The 17,163-nt window shown below is 41.1% G+C and overlaps 2 protein-coding genes across 2 annotated transcripts in view; both read right to left on the bottom strand.

Annotated features, from left to right (window-relative positions):
- Window positions 1-4,998: 4,998 nt before the first annotated feature.
- Window positions 4,999-6,299, bottom strand: vox (ventral homeobox). Its single transcript, XM_014200847.3, has 3 exons — window positions 5,882-6,299; window positions 5,519-5,751; window positions 4,999-5,391 (listed from the first exon to the last, which is right to left on the bottom strand). Exons 1-3 carry the CDS (start codon window positions 6,162-6,164, stop codon window positions 5,146-5,148), a joined length of 762 nt encoding a protein of 253 aa, XP_014056322.2. The 5' UTR covers window positions 6,165-6,299; the 3' UTR covers window positions 4,999-5,145.
- A 4,048-nt stretch (window positions 6,300-10,347) lies between these two features.
- LOC106604928 (kinase non-catalytic C-lobe domain-containing protein 1) overlaps window positions 10,348-17,163 on the bottom strand; it is an 80,038-nt gene continuing 73,222 nt past the window's right edge. Inside the window, exons 28-30 of the mRNA XM_014200072.3 lie at window positions 16,504-16,563; window positions 14,318-14,475; window positions 10,348-11,590 (exon numbers count right to left, since the gene is read on the bottom strand). Coding sequence (XP_014055547.3) covers window positions 11,359-11,590; window positions 14,318-14,475; window positions 16,504-16,563 — 450 coding nt within the window. The 3' untranslated portion in view covers window positions 10,348-11,358. The remainder of the gene's footprint in view (window positions 11,591-14,317; window positions 14,476-16,503; window positions 16,564-17,163) is intronic.

A 17,163-nucleotide genomic window follows, 5' to 3' on the forward strand; every position in this document is an offset into this window, starting at 1 on the left:
TGCTATTCTACGGTATCTCATTCACTTAATAATGTTGACATATCTTGCATTACTAACCTACTGTATCTTGGTCTTGTGTGTATTGGGTATATGTTGTGTAATTTGTTAGGTATTACTTATAGATATTACTGCACTGTCGGAGCTAAAGCATTTCGCTACACCCGCAATAACATCTGCTAATCACGTGTATGTGATTTATAAAATTTGATTTGATTTGATGAGCCACGTTACAATCTCACAAGTGGGATTTTTGTATTTCAGTTTTATTAATTCAGGGAAACCCATTGAGACCAGGGTCTCATTTATGCTGCCATGAGGACAACAATGCAAACAAAATGATCAATACAAATAAAATAAACTACAAATTACAGATTCAACCATACAGCTTCAAACACCACAGATACAATTATTCACATTCAATCCAAACATTTGCAATTCTCATTCAATGAATTCAACATTTGCGTACTAAACTGCCCTAAAGTCACCAGCGAGTCAAGATGTAGGGAGTTTTGTAGGCTATTCCAAAAATTGGGGGCACTAAAACTGAAGGCGGATTACCTAGATCACTATGTACTAGTGGAACCTCGAGTTAACCGTCCCTGTGAACACGTTTGGTGTCTCATGTTTAAAAAAATGAACAGTGAAGTGAGGTTGGTCGGAAGCTTGCAAAGCTCTGCTTTGGTGCATAATAGGGCTTTTCAGGCATGGTTCCCTTGAGCGCATTTAATATGTTTAATTCAACAGCTGAAAACCCTCCCACTTGCTGGCCAACAGATTATCTCGTGGAGTTTTCATTCAGTAGGGTTTTCAGTACATTTATCTTAAACCATCCTTTTAAATATGGTCTGCCTTTTAATTAGAATTTTGTCAACAGACTCACTAGAATACATTGAGAGAAGGGGTTCAGAATGTAGGGATCAATGATATAAAGCCATCTAAATATATGCATATTCGTCTCTGTTTCAGCACCAACTGGTAGATTTAAAAATACTTGGATCTTGTATATTATTATTTAGGCACATTTTTGGGTTAGGAAAGTATGTATTGAATCATAAGGAAAACAATGGTTTGAACGGTCTTTACACAATAAATATATTGAGGAATCAAAACTTAGTGGTTTGATTTATCCTGAAAGTTGTCACATTCAAGTTCCATGCATGAAATATTGGAACATGGAAAAAAGTGTACAATAAGGTTTGAACAATTGTCCTATAAATCTACCCTAATCCTTTCTAATCATCAGTTGTATGACAAAGGTCCAATCATCATGAAACGTGCTACATGTGGTCTGAGTTCCATGATTCAAATAGGCTACAAATGATTGCACAACGTTAGCCTAATATGATCCATTAATGCTAGCATCCTTCAGGAACAACTACACAGACTTGACAGAGGAAAGAAAGGTCAACGGAATGGAATGACGCCAAATGTAAGCTACAAATTGAAGAATACTGACACTAAAGTGACAGCTATAAATGTATGTGGGTACTACTGACAGTGGTTCCCGATAGTGGCTAATACTGAACATGATACAAATGGTAAAAAGCCCCGGAGTATAATTAAAATGTTCTAAACCACAAACATCAATTTGGCAGGTTCAGCTCTAAAGAAGCCTATACCTTGGGTCTCCAATTTTCATCAACGCAAATTATCAGGGTACACAGTTAATATTCTGGATAATGGCACGACTATTTATAGCCTACTTCACTGTGTAAAATGGGCAGCAATTACATATTACGTTGATATATGATTTTCAGTTTGCGTCCATATGGCTGGTTTCACATTCATCATTAGGGATCATAAGGAAATTACCATTCCAGTGTTTTACTTGCCATATTGTATTTACTTTGCCACCATGGTCTTTTTTTGCCTTTACCTCCCTTATCTCACCTCATTTGCTCACATTGTACATAGACTTATTTTTCTACTGTATTATTGACTGTATATTTGTTTTACTCCATGTGTAACTCTGTGTTGTTGTATGTTGTCGAACTGCTTTGCTTTATCTTGGCCAGGTCACAATTGTAAATGAGAACTTGTTCTCAACTTGCCTACCTGGTTAAATAAAGGTGAAATAAAAATAAATAAAAATAAAAAAAGTATCTAAAACAATTATGTGTATTTATAAACGCCTTCTCAAAATGGATTACTAATTTACCTAGCTCTTATCAATAGTTCTTATCAATTTATAATTTACAGTTCATGAAGAATGCTATTATTTCTATCAGAAAAAATAAAGTAGATGCTTTTCCCACTTAGACAGGCATGTTTGCTCGACCTTATTCATGGTTCCTCCATGTCTAAAGGTGGTGGAGTTATGAGAGAATTAAGTCAAGGTCAGAATATGGCATCTGTAGACACAACTCTGCCACACCTTCATTTCTTAGATCTCCACCCCAAACATTCTATTCTCATGATTAAATTCAAGGTCACATGACTGGGAATACAGAACTTAAAACAAAGGTAGGGGCGTGGATCAGAAAACCAGTCAGTATCTGGTGTGACCACCATTTGTCTCATGCAGCGCGACACATCTCCTTCCATAGAATTCATCAGGCTGTTAAATGTGGCTTGTGGAATACTGTCCCACTCCTCTTCAATGGCTGTGCGAAATTGCTGGATATTTGCGGGAACTGGAACACGCTGTTATACACATCGATCCAGAGCATCCCAAACATGCTCAATGGGTGACATGTCTGGTGAGTATGCAGGCCATGGAAGAACTGGAACGTTTTCAGCTTCCAGGAACTGTGAACAGATCCTTGCGACATGGGGCCGTACATTATCATAAAGTGATGATGGGCATGACAATGGGCCTCAGGATCCCGTCAGGGTATGTCTGTGCATTCAAATTGCCATCAATAAAATGCAATTGTGTTCATTGTCCATAGCTTATGACTGCCCATACCATAACCACACCGCCACCATGGGGCAGTCTATTCACAACATGCACATCAGCAAACCGCTCTCCCAAATGACGCAATACCTTCCCGGTACAGTTGAAACCGGGATACATCTGTGAAGAGCACACTTCTACAGCGTGCTAGTGGCCATCGAAGGTGAGCATTTGCCCAGTGATGTCGGTTACAACGCCAAACTGCATTTAGGTTAAGACCCTGTTGAACATGCAGCTTTCCCTGAAACGGTTTCTGTGGAAATGTTTCAGTTGTGCAAACCCACAGTTTCATCAACTGTCCGGGTGGCTGGTCTCAGACGATCCCGTAGGTGAAGAAGCTGGATGTGGTGTGGTTACACATGGTCTGCGGTTGAGGCCGTTTGGATATAATGCCAAATGCTCTAAAACTACGGCGGCTTATGGTAGACAAATTAACATTAAATTGTCTGGAAACAGCTCCGGTGGACATTCCTGCAGTCAGCATTCCAATTGCACACTCCTTCAAAATTTGAGACATCTGTGGCATTGTGTTGTGTGACAAAACAGCACATTTTAGAGTAGCCTTTTATTGTTCCCAGCACAAGGTGCACCTGTGTAATGATCATGACTGTTTGATCAGCTTCTTGATATGCCACACCTGTCAGGTGGATGGATTATCTTGACAAATGAGAAATGATCACTAACAGGGATGTAAACACATTTGTGCACAAAATTTGAGAGAAATTATATTTTTCTGTGTATGGAACATTTCTGGGATCTTTTATTTCAGCTCATGAAACATGGGACCAACACTTTACATGTTGCATTTATATATTTGTTCAGTGCATTTCTACTACTGTACATTGTATTTTAGTTCAACTGTTTTGTACAAACAGCATATGTATTTATATACTGGATTGTTGACATAGCTCACTCTAATCGCTCTTGCACTGGCTCTATGCACACTCACTAGACTCTACCCACACACTCACACATACTACACTGGCACTCCAACACACACTACATACGCTCAAACACACACACACACATGCATATTGACGCCACACACACACACACACACTCACACACACACACACACACATACACACTTTTCACATATGCTGCAGCTACATGTTTATTATTATATCCTGATTGCCTAGTAATTTTTACCCCCAACCAACATGTGCATACAGTATTACCTCAACTACCTCCTACCCCTGCAATATCTACTTGGTAGTCATTGTATATAGCCTCTTTATTGTTATTTTCTTGTGTTATTATTTCCTTTTTTATTTAGCTTTTTTCCCCTTACTTTTTAACTCTGTGTTGTTGGGAATGGGCTCATAAGTAAGCATTTCACTGTTGTATTGGGCGGCATGTGACCAATACATTTTGATTTGGTTTGATTTCATATATCTACTGCTGTACATGTCATATATCAAGTTCATCCGGTGTAGCTATGCAGAGATTGCATTTGGATTACTGTTATAGTGCTATTTGTGTTGTTAATTGGATTTTTTCTGAAATGTCTTAATTTCTTTCTTTTTAATTTTGGGATTATATGTGTATTATTTTGTACTGCTATGTAGCCTATTACTGCATTGTTGGAGCTGCACCTGAGTTAACATCTGCAAATCTGTAATTGGGAATAATAAACGTTGATTTGGGTTTGATTTATCTTACACTTATCAGAATTAAATTAAGCTATGCACATGCCCGTACAGAGAAGATTGCCGATGTACATACTGACAAACAATAGGTTACATCTAAACCACAACATTTGTGTGTGTAACCGATGTGAAATGGCTAGTTAGTTAGCTGTGGTGCGCGCTAATAGCGTTTCAATCGGTGACGTCACTCGCTCTGAGACTTGCAGTAGGGTTTCCCCTTGCGTTGCGAGGGCCGCGGCTTTGTGGCGCGATGGGTAACGATGCTTCTTGTGTGTCTAGTTGTTGATGTGTGCAAGGGTCTCTGGTACGAGCCCAGGTTGGGGCGAAGAGATCGACGGAACCTACACTGTTACATGTGCATAAGCAAATTGTTCAGCTGGAAGTTGTTATGCAGTGTTGTAACATTACACACGAGTAAGACTAAATAGAAAAGAAAGGTTGTGATATAAGATATACTTGAATGATAAAATAGACTTTAATCTCTGCACATCTTTAAACAAATTATTTACAAACATCCCACCCAAGATTTAAAAAAAAAATGGATTGCACTTTGGATTTGTAATTGTTTGAGTCGAAAGTTCAGTCTGTAGTCTATAGTCTTTAGTAGAAATGTGCGTTGGACATCATTGGGTGGGGGTGCTGATGATAAGAAACCATCTGTTGCACCATGTACATCGCGTGGTTGGCAGCGGTGTATGATAGGTGCTGTCCACCGAAGCCGTGGTACTGAAATGGGCGTATGGGCTGGAATATCATCGGAGACTGGGCGGGAGCGAGGTACTCAGCGCGGAAGTCTTGGACTTCCCGTTTCTGTTTCATCCTCCTGTTCTGAAACCAAGTTCTCACCTAAAACACGAAACACAACATAAAAGCCATTAGAACCAAAGCAGCACTAGTATAATCGAATGAAATAGTCTTACAGCACAATGTATAATGTGCATAAATTACATTGAGTTTTGTATTCTAGTTTTACCTGAGTTTCAGAGAGGTTTAACTTCCGTGCCGTTTTGACTCTATTTCCAACATCTGGATATTTGTGCTTGTTGAATATCTTCTCCATCTTTTCAATCTGCGACGGTGTGAACCTAGTACGCACACGTCGTTGGGCTCCGTCTCTCTCTTCCTCGCTCTCCTCTTCCACCGAGGGGCATTCCGAGGAGGCAGCCTCACTATCATACCCCGAGGAGTACTCACTGTTTTCTGAAACTGTGAAAAAATATCAGTCAATAAAATGTTCTTCAATAAAAAAAAACACGATTTAAATGTGTTGCAACACCACGTTTTTACATGTAAAATGAATATAAATGTTAACGTATAGTAGCCTACTTTAACTTACGATTTGGGGAAGAGCAGCTTGACGGATGCAGAGGTGAGCTCCATCTGGATTCCAGATTTGTGGGTTTTTCAGTGGAATTCGTGAATTCGAACCTTGTGGTCTTTGGCTTTGGCTGGAGGTAGACCTTGTTATAAGAGGTTGGCGGTCGAGGCTGGACCATGCAAGGAACATGGGGTTTGAAGTGGGTTAGCATAGTATCCATAGGTTCTTCTTTCCTGATGGTGTCGTGATGGCTCTTCGCCAACCAGTCTACAGTGAAGTTATTGAATATGTTTGCTTCCATGAGCTCAGCAAACTGTCCGAGGATGGTCAGAGAATATTGTGAGATGGCCCGCCATATATAGACCTGGCCCTCTTCAAGATTTGCATTTGCAAAAGCGCGTTAACGCCTGATCGATTCCCAATGATTAGGTCCTAATGGGTCCTTATTGAAGTCTTCACATACTGTGAGTGTGTGAAAGCCTGGCGCCACCAAGTCTGTGAGAACCAGTAGTAGTGCTCACTGGGCTAAGACGTCAGTTCAAGGACTAGTTTTGATTTACATTTGGTTGAGTAGTCACTAATGTGAAATCAACTAGGAAAACAACGTTGATTCGACCAGTTTTTGCCCAGATGGGTTACATTTGTCCACCCCAGCTGAAAATATACAGAAATATCACATTGAGAGTCCACCTCTGCTTCAGAGTTCTAAGGTTATGATATGTTGAGGCAGATAGGCCTACAATGACTTGACGTTTAAATTGTAGCCTATTCCAGAACTAAGATCACACTGAAAACAGCAGACCAATTAAAACCACTTTCTAATCAAGATAACAGGCTTTGCCACACACCTACTAAAACAGAAACCTAAATATGACTGAACTTGTAACATCATGCTGCAACATGTCAGTGTCTATATCTGAACACTCTTAGGAAGAAAAAGGTGCCATCTAGAACCTAAAACGGTTCTTCGGCTGTGCCAACCTGTTGAAGAATCATTTTTGGTTCAATGTAGAACCATTTTGTTTCCAGGAAAAAAAACTTTGTGTTCCATGTAGAACCCTTTTCACAGAGGGTTCTACCTGGAAACAAAAAGGGTTCTATTTTGAACCAAATAGAGTTCTCCTATGGGGACAGCCAAATAACCCTTTTGGAACCATTTTTTCTAAGAGTGTACCTTGTGATAATTGGCCTAAACTTAATTTCCAGGCAATGACTGTCTGTAGCCTCTATTTACTTCTGATTTAGGATTGGAAGGGAATACTATTTTATTATAGTTGACCGTTCTGATATAATAATCAACATTGCCAAACTTGTATAAGCCCATTGTATGGTAGTCTGATCATCTGCATAATGCCTTTCTAAATGTCAGCCCTTTCCCCTACACTAAAATCAAATGTAAAATAAAGGCAAGTACAACACTGCTCTTATGGTTTAGTATTAACACCTATTTGATACCCCGGTGAGCACTGGCGCCACTGGCCCAACAACCAGCATTTTGCGCAGTCGGTTGAAACATTACAGATCAAAGGTATTACAGTAGCAACACCATTGTCTGCCAGTTGAAATGTAAATTGTGGAGAGCAAGCTGTAAATAAGTCGGAAAAACGGCTATAATTGCTACATTTTTGGTTATGCATACTACTAAGTAAAGTATCCCCAAATAGGCCTATCCAAAATGACATGTTCTGGAAAAAGAATGTGCCAAAAAATCAAGAAATGGAACGTTGAAGAAATTATCCAACCAGGCCAATGTTGCCGGGTGTCCTTTCTCTGTACGTGAAACCCTTCAAGTGTTTCTGCCTCTTCAGATGGAATTCCCCCAGCAGCTGTCGGACAATAACCCTAAAAGGATCGCTTAGCTATGACAGTGCAGATAAGGATATATTGAACGTCTCCTTTGTCGATGATCTGACTGTTCCTGTGATGGCTTGGGTTCTCAGCCTCCCAATTACGACCATTTATCTCGTGTGCTTTGAAGATGCGTCCTGGGCCCGTCAGATAACAATACAAGCTGTCTGGTCGTCACGGGATGCCGCCGGGGGAAGTCCCCTTCATACAGAGCATTTCCTCGCCTCTATGGTAAGGCCCTATTAATAGTCAGAGACAATTTGGAACCCCATCTATCACACATCAACACACGCGCACAGTGAGTCTGCCACTGTGATAAGCTCTCCTCTCCGATCTTCAGTGATCAGGTATATTTATATAAATGCATACAACAACATAAGTACAACACTTCTACAATACATAATTTTAATAGATTGAGTTTGCTACACATTTTGAGCATGGTAGGCCACATCCTTGTCCTTGGTTGATTATTGACATAACATCGTGAGAAAAAAAAATGTTACGTCACAAAATATGTGGAAAAATACAACAAATAGGCATAATCATACGAACATATTTAACACATTGACATCTTATTAAGTTATATTAATTGCCATTAAAATGATGTATTTAACCTATATGGTAATTAGTAGTTACAAGTGCAGTAGTTACAAATGTATGCCTCCTTGCACAATGTCAAGGATTTAAAAAATTCAAAGTAAGCTACCTTGTAATCTTTGATGTTTCAGACAATTCATTTCAATTTGTTTACAAATCACACAAATGTCATCTTTGCAAGCGTGCCTATGCAGCAGTTTGTAGCGTATACTGTAGTTTCATTCCAACATGACCACAGTTCGTTTTAGAAAAACTATAGCAACTATTCAGGCATTTGTATTCATTTAGTCCAGGGATGGTCAACTTTGATGGGGGTGGGGGCCACAAATAATCTGAACTCATGAGGGGCCTCAGTGGCTTGAGCACCCACATCCATACCCACACATAGTCAGAGCTGTCTTTAGCCGTCTTCTACACGTTTTGCTATAGGGTGAAGAGAAATGTTTGCAGTTTTAATATATTTGAGTTAGAGTGAATACAAAAATCAATAGCTGGCCACTCGACTAATTTACCAATCAAATTTTTTTGGGCTGACATGGGTTAATTGAGTGACTGTCAGTGACTGAGAAAAACTCCTGATGCACAACCAATTTTTGAAATTGAACTTATCTATTCTACTATTCTAACTCTCAAGAGTAAGCAGAGACCCCGACTGAGTTCCAATATATACAGTATTCCAGGGTTTTTCTTTATTTTCGAAAATGTTCTACATTGTAGAATAATAGTGAAGACATAAACTATGAAAGAACACATGGAATCATGTAGTATCCAAAAAAGTATTAAACAAATCAAAATATATTTTATATTTAAGACTCTTCAAAGTAGCCAACCTTTGTCTTGATAACAGCTTTGCAGATTCTTGGCATTCTCTCAACCAGCTTCATGAGGTAGTCACCTGGAATGCATTCCATTTAACAAGGTGTGCCTTGTTAAAAGGTAATTTGTGGAATTTCTTTCCTTCTTAATGCGTTTGAGTCAATAAGTTGTGTTGTGACAAGTTACGGGTGGTATATAGAAGATAGCCCTATTTGGTAAAATACCAAGTCAATATTATGGAAAGAACAGCTCAAATAAGCAAAGAGAAACGGTATGAAGGTCAGTCAATCCGGAGAATTTGAAGAACTTTTAAAGTTTATTCAAGTGCAAAACTATCAAACACTATGATGAAACTTGCTCTCATGAGGACCGCCACAGGAAAGGAAGACCTAGAGTTACCTCTGCTGCAGAAGATGAGTTACCAGTCACAGAAATTGCAGCCCAAATAAATGCTTCACAGACACATCTCAAAATCAACTGTTCAGAGGAGACTGCGTTAATCAGGCCTTCATGGTTGAATTGCTGCAAAGAAACCACTACTAAAGGACACCAATAAGAAGAAGAGTCTTGCTTGGGCCAAGAAACACGAACAAAGGACATTAGACCGGTGGAAATCTGTCGTTTGGTCCGATGAGTCCAAATTTGATATTTTTGGTTCCAACCTCCGTGTCTTTGTGGGACGCAGAGTAGGTGAACGGACGATCTCTGCATGTGTGGTTCCTACTGTGAAGCATGGAGGAGGAGGTGTGATGGTGCTTTGCTGGTCACACTGTCAGTGATTTATTTAGAATTCAAGGCAAACCAGCATGGCTACCATAGCATTCTGCAGCGATATGCCATCCCATCTGGTTTGTGCTTAGTGGGACTGTCATTTGTTTTTCAACAGTACAATGACCCAACACACCTCCAGGCTGTGTAAGTGCTATTTGACCAAGAAGGAGAGTGATGCAGTGCTGCATCAGATAACCTGGGCTCCACAATCACCCAACCTCAACCCAATTGAGATGGTTTTGGTTGAGTTGGACTGCAGAGTGAAGGAAAAGCAGCCAACAAGAGCTCAGCATATGTGGGAACTCCTTCAAGACTGTTGGAAAAGAGTTCCAGGTGAAGCTGGTTGAGAGAATGCCAAGAGCGTGCAAAGCTGTCATCAAGGCAAAGGGTGGCTTCTTTGAAGAATCTAAAATATAAAATATATTTTGATTTGTTTAACACTTTTTGGATACTACATGATTCCATGTGTTATTTCATAGTTTTGATGTCTTCACTGTTATTCTACAATGTAGACAATAGTAAAAATAAAGAAAAACCTTCGAATGAGTTTGTGTGTCCAAATGTTTGACTGGTACTGTATATATATTTAGAAATTGATCCCAGGGACTACAAAAGGGCTGCGGCACGCGACCCTCCAGTTGGCCCATCCCTGATTTAGCCGTAATAGCATATTACATCATGAGTTTGATCAATTTTTAGTATCTTGAAATACTAATTATCATGTCAAGTAGCTATTGGCAATGCATTTAGATGGTGCTCCGGAGAGTTGAAAATGGTAATTACCCATCTGTGGTTATATCAAAATATCGCACTTTTCAAATCTAGTTGAGCTATAATACACGACGCTCAGTGAATTAAAAGACCTGATGTCATCTCTTTATGAAACATTATCATTATTATGTTGTCTTAGAGACTAGCAATCAAAATGGTGTACATGAGAGAGAAGTGTGATCCATATGCCTCCACCAGATGGATTTTAAAAAGTCCAATACTGTTTTCCCTCTTCTCACTCCAATATCAAAAGAAACAATTATATTTTTCAGATTACTTTGTACTCTACTTTGGAGATAATCAAGGAGTTGGAGGTGTGCAGTGGGTTGTCAGGCTATGGGGTGCAATGTGGGGGATTGAGCTGGACTGCTCACTGTATAAAATCAGAGTGAAGTCAAAATGAACCACCTTGGATGCCTTCATGTGGCTCTGTCATTGTGTTCAAATAAGACCGTCCTCATAATGTCTAATCAAAGTTATTACCAATAAATAGACACCCACCCAGTCTCTGCTACCAAAGTAACTCAGTGGGGTATGGGAGGTTTGGGGTCTGTTGAGTAGTTGTCTGACCAGGGCCTAATTTCATAAAGCATTATGAGTACTGATATAGAACCAGGTCCCCTCTGTCCATATCATCATATTCATAATGATCTGAAAGACAAATCTGATCCTAGATCAGGCAAGGCTGTAGTTCATTGGAAGGTGGCCTTCACCCTCTTTAGTGTGTCCTGGATCCTGCGGGTGTGTCGTTCAGTGGGGGTGTGGTGGAAGTTGGCCTCGTTGTCTGCAGCCAGCAGGGGGATGTCACAGCCGCTGAGGTGGGCGATGCGTAGTCTTAGGTAGGCCTGCAGCTCCAGGTCAGGAGTGAAGGAGTACACTGTCTCCTGGAACGCATGCACCTGACTCACCACCTTCGCTATGGTCCTGGAGAGTGAGGAAGGAGAGAGCGGGAGAGAGATAAAGATATAGGGGGGGGGGGGGAGAAGATAGAGCGGTAAAGAAGGGAGACAAGAAAGTACATAAAATTAGGACAAAAGCAGAGGTTGAAGTTGCAGCCACCATGGAGTTGGAGGACAAGACAGAGAGAGTGAAAAGGAGAAATATGAGTTTGCTATTGTTAATCTGCGGCAGGAGCATACTCATAATTTGGCACCACGTTACTAAACACTTGCATCATATACAGTACAATAAGTGACCTGATTTCCACAATAGTGGGGGAACCTAGGGTCTGTCATAACCAGCTGTGACGCTGCCTCTCACCGTGACCCTTTATGACCCCAGCATCTGTCAACATCAATGCATCTCAGAACACCTGGCGTGCCACATCTCCCAAAATCACACACCATCCCGATACACCATCTGGCTGTGTGCTAGCTTTAGTAGAGGAACCCAAATCCTACACGACCGCCATGGAATGAGCAGCTGTGTCATTACCGTCCGCCACAACTTTCTGTGAACCCAGCATCTGGCCGCCATATTTGAGTGGGTAGAAGGACACAGGGAATCTCGTTTGGTGGCAACTTGGCCCACTTCATTACATCAAGGGAGAAAGTTAATATCAAGTTTACAACATTAAAGAATGAGTGTCAGGTTGATATCCATGTCATTGCAAAAGGCGACCAGAGTAGATTCATTAATCTCAATTGCAGATAAGTGCAAATGAATGCTATAGGCCAGTAGTTGGATGAGTGTATAGGCCTAGTGTAGGCTATAAGATTTTCCAGACCCAGATCACAAAGCATCTCAGAGTAGGAGTGCTGATCTAGGATCAGGGTATCTCTGTCCATATAATTGACTTTGGTTCATTGAAAAGAGCTATATACACTACATGACCAAAAGTATGTGGACACTTGCTCGTTCAACATCTCATTCCAAAATCATGGGCATTAATATGGAGTTGGTCCCCCTTTGCTGCTATAACAGCCTCCACTCTTCTGGGAAGGCTTTCCACTAGATGTTGGAACATTTCTGTGGGGACTTGCTTCCATTCAGCCACAAGAGTGTTAGGGCTCCTGAGTGGCGCAGCGGTCTAAGGCACTGCATTTCAGTGCTAGAGGTGTCACTACAGACCCTGGTTCGATTCCAGGCTGTATCACAACCAGCCGCAAAATTGGCCCAGTGTCATTGTAAGTAAGGGGCGGCAGGTAAACTAGTGGTTAGAGCGTTGGACTAGTAACCGAAAGGTTGCAAGATCAGATCCCCGAGCTGACAAGGTAAACATCTGTCATTCTGCCCCTAAACAAGGCAGTTAACCCACTGTTCCTAGGCCGTCATTGAAAATAACTTTTTCTTAACTGACTTGCCTAGTTAAATAAAATTAAAAAATAAGAATTTGTTCTTAACTGACTTACCTAGTTAAATAAATCCAAAATAAATAAAAGTGAGGTTGGGCACTTATTGGGCGATAAGGGCTGGCTCGCAGTCGGCGTTCCAATTCATCCCAACAGTGTTCAATGGGGTTGAGGTCAGGCCTCTGTGCAGGCCAGTTAAGTTCTTCCACACTGATCTTGACAAACCATTTCTGTATGGATCTTGCTTTGTGCACTGGGGCATTGCATTGCTGAAACAGGAAAGGGCCTTAACCAAACGGTTGCCACAAAGTTGGAAGCTCAGAATTGTCTAGAATGTCATTGTATGCTGTAGAGTTAAGATTTCCCTTCACTGGAACTAAGGGGCCTAGCCCGAACAATGAAAAACACCCCCAGACCAATTTTTCCTCCTCCACCGAACTTTACAGTTGGCATTATGCATTGGGGCAGCTAACATTCTCCTGGCATCCGCCAAACCCAGATTTGTCTGGTGGACTGCCAGATGATGAAGCGTGATTCACCAATCCAGAGAACGTGTTCCCACCACTCCAGAGTCCAATGGCGGCGAGCTTTACACCACTCCAGCCGAAGTCTTGTGTGCGGCTGCTCGGCCATGGAAACCCATTTCATGAAGCACCCGACGAACAATTATTGTGCTGACGTTGCTTCCAGAGGCAGTTTGGAACTCGGTAGTGAGTGTTGCAACCGAGGACAGACAATTTTTACGCTCTACGCACTTCAACACTCGGTGGTCCCGTTCTGTAAGCGTGTGTAGCCTACCACTTCGCGGCTGAGCAGTTGTTGCTCCTTATACGTTTCCACTTACAGTTGACCGGGACAGCTCTAGCAGTGGAGAAATTTTACGAACTGACTGACTTGTTGTAAAGGTGGCATCCTATGACGGTGCCACATTGAACGTCACTGAGCTCATCAGTAAGGCCATTCTACTGCCAATGTTTGTACAATGGAGATTGCATGGCTGTGTGCTCGATTTAATACACCTGTCAGCAATGGATGTGGCTGAAATAGTTGAATCCACTAATTTGAAGGGGTGTCCACATACTTTGTATATATAGTGTAAGTCACATTTATTAATATTATTCATTATGATCTAAAAGGCTACATTTATCCTAGATTACCACTCCTACTCTGAGATGGTTTGTGAATATAGGCCCAGGACTTTATGAGCTGGTTTCCGCAGACTCTGAATAAGCCTAGTCCTGGACTTAAACCACGTACAATTCTCCATTCAGATCCTCCATAGAACATCCTTTTGATTCCAGGACAATCCTAATCTCTTTACAGAAAACTGGCCCTGAGATGTTGCATTACGCTCAATCACCTAAGTTTTGGCCACTTATAGGCACCGCTGGTCAGAGTGAAGGCTCCAATCTCCAGCTGCTGGATGTGCATGGCCAGGATGTGGGCAGCAGGGAGGGTGGGTCTCCTCCTCACATGATCTCCTCCCATTAGACACAGGTTATCACTCTTCAGAAAGACCTGACAAAGATGGAGGGGAAAGGTGAGAGATAAAAAAAGAAGGATAGAAAGAGAAAGAGGGGGAGAGATGACTTACTCTTCCCTTGATTTATAACATCTTGAAGTTTTCATGAAAAAACAAGATATGAAGTTTGGCAAATTACTTTTCCTCATCTTTGCAGTCGGCATATGTGTTCTTTGAGAATATATCGCATCAAGTCTACAGTTGAAGTCTGTTTACATACACCTTAGCCAAGTACATTTAAACTCAGTTTTTCACAATTCCTGACATTCAATCCAAGTAGGTCAGTTAGGTCAGTTAGGTTCACCACTTTATTTTAAGAATGTGAAATGTCAGAATAATAGTTGAGAGAATTATTTATTTCAGCTTTTATTTCTTTCAACACATTCCCAGTGGGTCAGAAGTTTACATACACTCAATTAGCATTTGGTAGCATTGCCTTTAAATTGTTAAACTTGGGTCACACGTTTCAGGTAGCCTTCCACAAGCTTCCCACAATAAGTTGGGTGAATTTTGGCCCATTCCTCCTGACAGAGCTGGTGTAACTGAGTCAGGTTTGTAGACCTCCTTGCTCGCACACACTTTTTCAGTTCTGCCCACACATTTTCTATAGGATTGAGGTCAGGGCTTTGTGATTGCCACTCCAATACCTTGACTTTGTTGTCCTTAAGCCATTTTGCCACAACTTTGGAAGTATGCTTGGGGTCATTGTCCATTTGGAAGACCCATTTGCGACCAAGCTTTAACTTCCTGACAGATGTCTTGAGATGTTGCTTCAATATATCCACATAATTGACCATCTATTTTGTGAAGTGCACCAGTCCCTCCTGCAACAAAGCACCCTCACAACATGATGCTGCCACCCCCGTGCTTCACGGTTGGGATGGTGTTCTTCGGCTTGCAAGCGTCCCCCTTTTTCGTCCAAACATAACGATGGTCATTATGGCCAAACAGTTCATTTTGTTTCATCAGACCAGAGGACATTTCTCCAAAAAGTACGATCTTTGTCCCCATGTGCAGTTGCAAACCGTAGTCTTTTTTATGGCGATTTTGGAGCATTGGCTTCTTCCTTCCTGAGCGGCCTTTCAGGTTATGTTGATATAGGACTCATTTTACTGTGGATATAGATACTTTTGTACATGTTTCCTCCAGCATCTTCACAAGGTCCTTTGCTATTGTTCTGGGATTGATTTGCACTTTTCACACCAAAATACATTCATCTCTAGGAGACAGAACGCATCTCCTTCCTGAGCGGTATGACGGCTGTGTGGTCCCATGGTGTTTATACTTGTGTACTATTGTTTGTACAGATGAACGTGATAACTTCAGGTGTTTGGAAATTGCTCCCAATGATGAACCAGACTTGTGGAGGTCTACAATGTTTTTTTCTGAGGTCTTGGCTGATTTCTTTTGATTTTCCCATGATGTCAAGCAAAGAGACACTGAGTTTGAAGGTAGGCCTTGAAATACATCCACAGGTACACCTCCAATTGACTGAAACGATGTCAATTAGCCTCTCAGATTCTTCTAAAGCAATGACATCATTTTCTGGAATTTTCCAAGCTGATTAAAGGCACAGTCAACTTAGTGTATGTAAACCTCTGACCCACTAGAATTGTGATACAGTGAGATATAAGTGAAATAATCTCTGTAAACAATTGTTGGAAAAATTACTTGTGTCGTGCACAAAGTAGATGTCCTAACCGACTTGCCAAAACTATAGTTTGTTAACAAGAAATTTGTGGAGTGGTTGAAAAACGAGTTTTAATGACTCCAACCTAAGTGTATGTAAACTTCTGACTTCAACTGAATATAGCCTCCAGCCGTTCTCAAAAGAGAATACGGTGTGATGTCTGGTAGCATAATAAAAAAAAGCATTTAACAAAATGCTGGCCAGCTGTGAGTGTGTCACAGAATTTCACACACAGATGTGCTGCTTGAAGGTGTTTTTCTTTTGGCATATTTGCCTGAAGCCCCACACGTGTCTCTGGTACAGCAGAAGGCACTCACACACACACACGCCTTACCTGCACGGCTCGCAGCTCCTCTAGGACCTCACACACCTTGGTAGACAGATGTTTCCAAGCCTATCGGCAAGAGAGGAGGTGTTTAATTTAGCAAGAACTAATACATCTGTCTCACGCTTACGGAAGCTTTACTCCCATTAAGAGTTTTTTTGTATCACTTTGGTGCAACTTTCACAAGCACCTGGTATATTTTCACAGCTCTTAGTACACAACTCAAAACAGATCATCAAAAATTCAGTTGTTTCACAACTCTAAGCACATTTTTAACCCTTGTGTGGTGTTCATGTTTTTGTTATTCATCCAATGTTTGCGGGTCTGATGGACCCACAACATTATTGGGTTTTTAAAACAATACAGCCATAACCATTTATGTAAAAATACCAAACGTGCTTTTGCGTGGATTCCGCGAGTTCTAGCTGGTTGTACTACAGACACCTGTCGTCGTCCTGGGAAAGACTCATTGTTATCTTTTCGTAAAACAACTGGTTGCAGTAAAGAGCCAAACTGGATACTAAGGAGATCCTGAGGGAAATCGACGAGTACCAACAGCTTTATGTTATGGAGGAACAACCTATTCCATCATGGAAAGATCCGACTACCTCACTAAATAACTTTAACCCGACAAAAAAATGAAAAACAGATTAATCTACAAACACGGAC

The sequence above is a fragment of the Salmo salar genome, chromosome 01, assembly GCF_965601325.2.
Source record: "Salmo salar chromosome 01, fSalSal1, whole genome shotgun sequence".
Taxonomy (NCBI): domain Eukaryota; kingdom Metazoa; phylum Chordata; class Actinopteri; order Salmoniformes; family Salmonidae; genus Salmo; species Salmo salar.